This window comes from Hippocampus zosterae, chromosome 9 (assembly GCF_025434085.1).
Source record: "Hippocampus zosterae strain Florida chromosome 9, ASM2543408v3, whole genome shotgun sequence".
Taxonomy (NCBI): Eukaryota; Metazoa; Chordata; class Actinopteri; order Syngnathiformes; family Syngnathidae; genus Hippocampus; species Hippocampus zosterae.
The window spans coordinates 17,299,307-17,308,193 of record NC_067459.1 but is presented as its reverse complement, the minus strand read 5'-3'; the positions used below and the strand labels follow the sequence as shown (position 1 = coordinate 17,308,193).

Below are 8,887 nucleotides of genomic sequence, written 5' to 3'. Positions count from 1 at the left end.
TGGAGTGCTCTTGAATGAGAAACTGAGAGGAAACCGTTGACTAGTAGTGTACAACTTGGACTCTTCCCATGACAGCGTCTTTTAAAAAAAAAAAAAAAAACATTTATTGATGAAACCTTAACTTGCTGCCTAACAGTAAATGTGCACTCGTGGGCCACTTCAGTAGGTACACCTGCACACTATTGAGAACCAATTTCTCACAGTTCAGAAGTCAACAAAGGCTTTCCTTTTTGTTTGCCTGTTTACAAAAAAACAAGATTTGGCCACATCATATGAAAACTGAAAAAAAAAAGGTTAAAATTAGCAAAGAAAATCTTACGGTATGCTCATCCAACATATGTTGGATAGTGTAAGGCAAAACCGTAACCTAACAACGCTGGCTGTCATCCTGATCTCCTTGTGGGCGCGTCGAGTCTTGTGATTCATAGATGTCTTCGGGAGTTTGGCCAAATAAGGTGCTGGTCCGCCTGAGCAGGAACACTCCAGCGTGTAAACCACCGACATTGACCCAAACAGTGTGCTGCTTCCTCCACAATCCCCCCATTCTGGAGAGAGCCTGCAGAGCATATAAATCCACGTCACGGATACATCTTTCGTTCCGTCGTCAAAGACACGGCGTCACCAACGGAGTGTGAATGATTTATGTTTCAGAAGCGAATTAAACCCGCGTCAACACACCACCTGAGGTGCGAGCGCTTCCCCGGGAAAGGCTGCGCTTGCCTCCAGAGGACCGTTCAGGTGTCGTCGTGGCAAAGACAGATGGATGTGCCTCGATCTATGCCGCGAGCTCACACTGCGGTAAAATTCGCCAGAAGAGTTCATTTGCATTTCCTTTCATCACATTCTGATTCACAGATCGGTCACTCCCTTGATGATGCCATCAAGTTTAAGGGATGCAAACATGAATGAACCCACAGCCTCTCTAATTTGGTCTTTATGTGGAAGTCATATTTGCGTGCAAGCATCACGACTCGCCATGACAAAGAAAATACCTTGGAAAAACATTTCTTGTCCTGTGTCAACAGCACAGCCTTCCCAGAGGCCGGCCTGCACACGCGTGCCATTTCTCTCAGGCAGGACGGGTAAAGGTCCCAGTTCTTCTTCCTGGAGCCCATCCTTCAAAAGTACACATCTTGTTAACCTTTGTACATAGTTAGAGTTGCCTTTCAAATTCCGGCAGTTCACGTGGAAAAATGCTGGGTTGTTTTCCTAACGCACTCACTGTGTGGATTTTGAGCAGATTGAATTACTTCTTATCAAGTTTGGGTTTCTTATTTTGACCCAGATTGGGTTGAGGATTGGATTTGGGTGGGTTGAAGGGCTGAAGCTAGTCACCATTTTGGACACGAATAAAATTATATTATAAATTATTCAGAACCACAGCTATCCTGATAATCCGCGTCTTGTAGTTTTTACCCCTTGTTGGATCAAAATCTTGAGCCTAACATGCGCTGGGTATAAATAACCCAACAATGACCTAACGCTGGGTTGGCTCTTTCATTCCATTTGGGTTACTTTTAACCTGGCTGTTTTAAAACTTAGTATGTGCGCCTTGATTTTCTACCTCTTCCCAAAGGGCATGTCCGTGATGATGATATCAACTGAGCTGGACCTCATTGGTAAACTGCACAAATCCCAGCGGACCGTGTCAATCGGCAGCCCGGGTGCACTGCAAACAAAGGCATAAACGATTGTTAAGCGCTTTCAAGATCAAGTTTCAAACTCACAAGCTGTGGATAATAACTTATTTAGTCAACTCAAATAAAAAATGTCCTGCACTGAGTGCTATGAATAAGCAATAAATACATAATTACTTTGCAACACCCGTGGGAGAGGAAGTGAAACGCGAGTCCTCATTTCACCTTGAAAATCCAGCCTCGGAGGTATTTCACACGCCCAGTCATTAGCAGGATCATTAACTCCAGAGGCTGACACGTTTGCAAGCAGCCTTTTACCACTAAACATGTCCACTGGTTTGTGAAAGTCAAATTTGCCAATTCAATTCAACAAACTAAAAGTGGGGCGGGGCCCGGTAGTCCAGTGGTTAAGACGTCGGCTTCACAGTGCAGAGGTTCGATTCCAGCTCCGGCCTCCCTGTGTGGAGTTTGCATGTTCTCCCCGGGCCTGCGTGGGTTTTCTCCGGGTGCTCCGGTTTCCTGTGTGCCCTGTGATTGGCTGGCAACCGATTCAGGGTGTCCCCCGCCTACTGCCCGGAGACAGCTGGGATGGGCTCCAGCACCCCCCGTGACCGGAGTGAGGATCACGCGGTTCGGAAGATGAATGAAACTAAAGGTGCTATTACAGCATGCCCCGGGACTCGGACTACTAATGTTGCTTTAATTGGCACAGTCTGAGACCATGATTATATTAAGAGTAACATGTATGACTTACCATTGCTTTACCATTACTGCGAAATCAAATATGAATTTAGTGTGTGAGAGAATGAATGAATGAATGCATTTTTACGAATGGATGGGCTGGCTCTTAGACAGTTGGTACTTTTTGCATTTGATTATAACATACCGGCATACAATGTGAATAAAGTTTGCGGTCTGCAGCTAGGCAACTCAGTGACCTTGATATTAGCATGTCTGCCTCACAGTCTAGACAGGAGGAACTGGTTCAGGATTTCCTGTGTGGGGTTTGGATGTTGTCTCTGTGCTTGCGGGGGTTCCATCCATCAGGTTTAAATTAATGTGAATGATGCTCACCTGCCCTTGTCCGCCTTCCTTTTCTGTAGGTGACACACATTATTGACCGTGCGGTTTACGGCCATATCATTGTTGTCCCCAGAAAGGTAAAAGGACGCTGGAAATTCTAAGGCCCCCTGGTGACAGTTAAATGCAAGCCATCAGTTCCCTTACTTTATTTATTTTCTTTCTCTGAGCTGAGTTCTTACCTCCAAAGGTATTGCACCAGTTCCGCACATTGGATCAAGTACAATATCGGAAGGCTGAGGTTTTGACAACCTGTCAACACATAATCAGATATGAACACAAACGACAAAATGGATGCCTTGAGGCAACTCACAAAAATCACGCGCCACTCCACCCTAAATACATGCATGTACATGTGCTTTACAAGCTCTGTTATAGTACACACACTTTCTTCTGTAAATGCAACGTTAGATCAAAATAAACTAGGTAATGCCTTTGTGAAAGAACGTTTACGCGGAATAGGTTAAGTAAGCCACTGCCGTCAAGCTGGCAGTGAGTACAAAGCCAACTTCCACCATCTTGCGGCGTCAAAATGAACTGCTTGGAAATAAATTGCATCATTTGTCACAAATTTTTAATTCGTGGGTTTGAACCTTACACAAATCCCCAAATAAATGCATTTTTTTCACGTTCTTATCTATAGTCATGAAGCCAATTACATTTGGTGTTATACTCAATACAACATAGCCCAACTTAAAATGACGACAACCCCCCCCTTTTCATTAGACTCACGACGCAATATAGATGAAACCAATCTAATTAAAGAGAGTCCGATTGTACCTGAGCATGCCGTAGCACAAGGTGGACCGCAGGGTGGTGGGTCCAAAATGGCTGATATTTCTTTTGTGAAGACTTTCTTCAGTGAGTGCGATGCCAATCACCACCTCGCTATTGTGTATATTTAATAAGACCTAACAGAGTTGGGAAAATAGAAAAGCTGTGACAAAAATCCTGCCGAACGCTTTGACTGACGCATACAGTTACTCATTTAACAATAGTCTGCTTATTGTAGTTGTAGTTAGCAGTGGTGGGGAAATGACTCCGCATGACACGGAGAGCTGATTTCTCATATTTTGCTCGCCGCATGCGACTCAATAATGTTGCTAAAATATTATCAACAGCTCTCCGAATGACGAGACCAAATCACTTCCGTCCCACTTTGAGCTCCTTCGTAGCTCAGCATTCCCAGGTACTGTAGGATAAAGAAGAAAAAACTGATATTTGAATGCAATGATGCCAGGACATTTTTTGTGACCGTACCGTAATATTAATACATACTATCGGATATAACTTTCTATGGTTTATGTCCATTTTTTGAGTGAGAAGCTATAAATATTTTGACGGCGTATCGTAGATGTGAATGTGTTTGAAAAATATTATTTATTTAAAAGAAAAACCATGTGGTGTGAGTGATGTGGTGTGACAGGCACAACGATGAAATTATTTTCCAAGAGATTGCAGAAGCTACAATTAACCCGCGTGTCCCTATTTTAGTCCAGTCGGCATCCTTTTTTGTTGTATGGTGAGCTGTGGGATTTTTTTTTTTTGTTTACATGTAAAATATATGTGTCTGTGGAAAAACGTTTGGAAACACAGTATTAGAGCAGAGGCCAACAGTTAGAGGCTCACGATATTTTGTTAAACTGGTGACTATAAAATAATGGAACCTAAGTGAGTGAGCCTTGAAGGTCAAATCAAAACATCCGTCTTTTCTTCCCACGTAAGGCAAATATTTGCTTTCCGATTTCACCCCTCCAGCTAAGTAATTTGAGCAGGCAGGCCTGTTTTTGCTTACTAAAAGGGTATTCGCTATGTGTCGGTCCACTCGGAACAAATCTGCTTACCTCAATGTCAAACTTAGTCATGTCTGCTTTCCACTGGAAGAACTCCTGCACCGCCCCACCAAAATCTCTGGCCGCCTCATTGGAGGAAAAGCTATGCTTGTCACCAGCTCGGTTGCAAGTCACGCGGAACTTCATGATTTTAGCTCCGGGTGCTGCTTCTTCAGAGTCCTGCGTGTTGGTGGTCTCAGTGTCAGTTGCCTCCTCGGTCTTGTTTAGGCCATCAGCGAGAGGCGCTTCCTCAGCTTGCCCCTGAGATTCAGCGCAAGCCACGGTTGCGTCTCCAACCTCATTGCTGGGTTTGCCGTTGGCGCCATTGGCTCCTTTGCGTTGGACTTTTCTCTTTTTGAAAGTGCGGTTTAGTTTCCACACCTCCAAGGCGTTAGTCCATGGGAGCTTGGAGGCAAGCTGCTGCAGCTCTGCCAATGTCTCCTCCTGGATAAAACATGTGCAGACCTTAACAGAAGTACCTGTATAGAATAAATAGGGTGTAGGCAAAACTATTTATTCAAAGATGTAATAAACTACATTATTTTAAGCAAATGGGAGAAATTAATGTTTGTGGTATGGATATAGCCAGTGGCTAAAATTTATGTTAAACTGAGCGTGTTTCACTCCTCATATTAAATTTGATTTCTTCCCCCCCTACTTTAGCTACCTTCCCTCTCCAACATAATTCCTTGGCACAAAGATGCCGTCAATGCACTCGTTTTAAATTACGTGAAACTTTGTCACCATCTTGTGGCATTTCATGGTGCTTCAAAAAGCGTATAAGAACAGTGAAACATTTCTCTTTTTTTGTTTTGGATCCAAAAGGGTAGCACTGTATCTAAGTATGTCAAATGAGGCTTAATGTTTTTCCCTTAAATAGTCTATGGTGGCCTGGTAGTCCAGTGGTTAGCACGTCGGCTTCACAGTGCAAAGGTACCGGGTTCGATTCCAGCTCCGGCCTCCCTGTGTGGAGTTTGCATGTTCTACCTGGGCCTGCTTGGGTTTTCCCCGGGTGCTCCGGTTTCCTCCCACATTCCAAAAACATGCGTGGCAGGCTGATTGAACACTCTAAATTGTCCCTAGGTGTGAGTGTGAGCGCGGATGGTTGTTCGTCTTTGTGTGCCCTGCGATTGGCTGGCAACCGATTCAGGGCGTCCCCCGCCTAGTGCCCGGAGACAGCTGGGATAGGCTCCAGCACCCCCCGCGACCCTCGTGAGGATCAAGCGGTACGGAAGATGAATGAATATTCTAATTCTCTCCCAAATATAAGCGAAAAAGACTTGACACAGATATCAATTTAATACTTTTTTCAGTATTATGATTATTAAGGTTGTACGTTGGAGGCATGTGACCATTACCTTAGATTCTTTAAATTCATACTGATCATAGTCCTCTACAACCACAAACAGGTTGTCCACAGACCTCAGTAGGTGAACCTAAAGGGACAATTGATTAAGAGTTAACCAACAGAGGCATAACAAACAACAGAATTATTCCCCACCCAGCATGCGTCTCACCTGGAAGAGTTTGTCAGTAGTAATGGTGAAGTAAATACGACCACGGTCTTTGCTTATACGCGCTTCAACGCCGATTTTCTCGTGAACCTCCTCGGCAGCGGTATATTCGAACCCTGTAGGTACCGTCGCTCCAATGGTGACGCTAATGATAGACTCGACCTCAACAGACTCTTCTTCCGGGGAGATCATGTCCGTGGGTCTCCTGTCACAAAACATCTGGCTCACGAAGGTGGAAAATGATGATGATCATTTGACTGCACGAAGGTATTCATCCGTTGGTGTGTGTGTCACCACAAGCCTGTAAAAATACTAATCACTACTTTTTTTAAAGGCACAACAATGTGCGCGGTTGGTATTTATTTATCCGTTCTAATGTGTTTCGATGTGAAGTTTAGTGTGTCTATCAATTTAAATGTGTTTCAAACGTGTGGGAGGTGTAAAACTGGTCAGATTGATTTGGTTTCAGTACATATGGACCACGACCCAATATTTAATCTGTACTTCGTATTGTCGGGTTATATTTTCACTACGGATCGATAATTACACTTTACGGTTAGCAATAAGATAAGATATCCTTTATTCGTCCCACACTGGGGAAATTTACAGCCTCCAGCAGCAAGAGTGTACGTAGAAAGAAATTACATTAAATTAAATTAAAGAATAGATTACAATGTTACTGAACTACAATGCATTTTTCATTGCACATGTTAGATTAACTTGCTAATGCTAGTTTTGAGACGCTAGAAGGAAGTTATCACGGGCAAATTGGGACGCCGGTTCAATTAAATAATGCGCTGATTCCACCAATAAGTGTGTCAATGCAATTAATTTACCGTTGTGAGTCGTCAATCCTGAAAGCAATCTTTAAAACGTGTTGCAGATAAAGCTTGCCAAATTGACGTAGTCGTGCACGAAAAGACGTGTTTGCGTGTTGCTATTATTCACAGGAATAAAGCATACTTCCGGTAAAAGACCTTCAAATTGCACATAGACTGTTACAAAACTAAATAATGATTGTAGTTGTGTGAATATTATCCGGACTTGAAAGAAATAAATGAATGTACTCACATGATATGAGTTTAAGATAATGTTGTTTTGTAAATGGAAAAATTAATTGCCCCAAAATATATGTTATTCTGTAAATCCAAAAAGCAAGCAGGAAGTGTGGGGTCAAACTGGCCGTGAAGTAATTTGAATTTGTTTCTGTGTGAATTCACGCTAGGCAATCGATAGAGGGCGGCAGAATATAATTCTTGATTCTTGCCATCCTAAAAAGTTTCCAGTATAGTGCTTACGGTAATTTAAGTCAAAGGCCAATTCAAATGTTGGAAGGGGCTACAATTTTTCATCAGTTCGACTGGGGAGCCACATTGAACTTCGCACATCCTAACCAGATGCATGATAAAAATGCAATTTCATATATGGACAAAATACTGTACTTGCAAAATATGTGCTCTTAATTTATTTCATTTTTGATTAAATGTTTGTAAATGTTGTTTGATGTTTTTGCATGGAAAAACATTCACCATCAACATTCACCATCAAACAACGTAATAACCACATACAGTATTTCTTGTGTGTGTAAAAGGCTCTTTAACATAAAAATTACCATTCAAGCATGGCATAAAACCGCTGAACAAGAAGCCAGTATTTGTACATTTTTCCCCACAATAATCTTTACATTATGACTGATGTACAGTATAATGATTATGATGATACAGTTCCACCCAAATGCTTCCTCTATGTGATGTCCTCTCAGTTTTCCTATTTTACAAGAATGCGAATTTGTAGGTCCCATGCATAGTTTCCAAGATGCACTTTAAATGAAAGTCAAAAATCATATTTTACTTTTTGCATCACCCTCATATCCAAACATTCTCCAACTTTTATTTGAGGTCATCATCATCATTCTCTCCAACTGTTTAGTATGAAATCTGAGTGGGTGTGTGAGTGGGTGTGTGTCGATACGAAAGAATGAAAAGTTCTGAGCAGCAGATGGCTGGCGCGTGCTCCATAAACATTGAGCGTTTAATGAACACAGTTTCAGAAGCAACATTTTTCAAGAAGAATTTGGAAAGACCTCATGTTTCATTGCTTATTGCACGTGGTAAAACATCAAATATTGATTCAGGTGTTCACATGGTCAAGTAGAAGATTCAGTTACAGTGATATGTGGCCACTCCGGTAGTGTTTACACAAGAGCCAGCTCCATGAGAGCATTTGAGTGATGACAGTATAAATCAGAGTCAAGGTAGCATCACAGACAGCAATGGCGGTTGTCAGCTCCTTGTGGATCCTTGTCTTGCGCTCGGATCAGTTCTTACAAAAGATGTTGACGCAACGTCCACTGGCATTTTAGCCTTTAGGCTTATTTCGTCCAATGTCATGCATTTTCCACTCATCTGTGTCGCATCAACATCTGAAGGGGGGTTCACAATACAAACACTCATCCATTTCACAACAAAATTGGGTATGGTGGGTCAGCATTATTTTCTCACTGTTAAAACAGCACAGCGGTTTGCATCTTTGCTGCGCAGTGACTGGTTTGGGTCTGGGAGGCGACCGTCATATGTGGAGTTTGCGTGTTTATGACAGCTTCATGACAGCTTCATTGTAGACGAGAGGGGAAAAAAATGATATATGCTAAGTTATTGTACTTTGCCATTTGCAATCTATTATTTCACTTTCACAGAGTGGACAAAGCCAGTTTCCACACTTATTTATTTAGAAAGGAGGAGGTAACGGGATCTCACAAAGGTTTTTTTTGTGCAATAAAAGTAAAGTCACAGCTTTCCAGTCTTCTCTCCTGAGATTCCTGGAG

The 8,887-nt window shown here is 42.4% G+C and overlaps 1 protein-coding gene and 1 long non-coding RNA gene across 2 annotated transcripts; one reads left to right on the top strand and one right to left on the bottom strand.

Annotated features, from left to right (window-relative positions):
* Positions 1–98: 98 nt before the first annotated feature.
* Positions 99–6,255, bottom strand: thumpd3 (THUMP domain containing 3). The gene is made up of 9 exons (XM_052075573.1): positions 6,067–6,255; positions 5,908–5,985; positions 4,562–4,993; positions 3,498–3,628; positions 2,900–2,969; positions 2,712–2,827; positions 1,565–1,669; positions 993–1,116; positions 99–556 (listed from the first exon to the last, which is right to left on the bottom strand). Exons 1-9 carry the CDS (start codon positions 6,253–6,255, stop codon positions 368–370), a joined length of 1,434 nt encoding a protein of 477 aa, XP_051931533.1. The 3' UTR covers positions 99–367.
* Positions 6,123–7,020, top strand: LOC127607358 (uncharacterized). Its single transcript, XR_007964068.1, has 2 exons — positions 6,123–6,270; positions 6,909–7,020. It is a non-coding gene; the product is annotated as an uncharacterized LOC127607358 (long non-coding RNA).
* Positions 7,021–8,887: the final 1,867 nt, after the last annotated feature.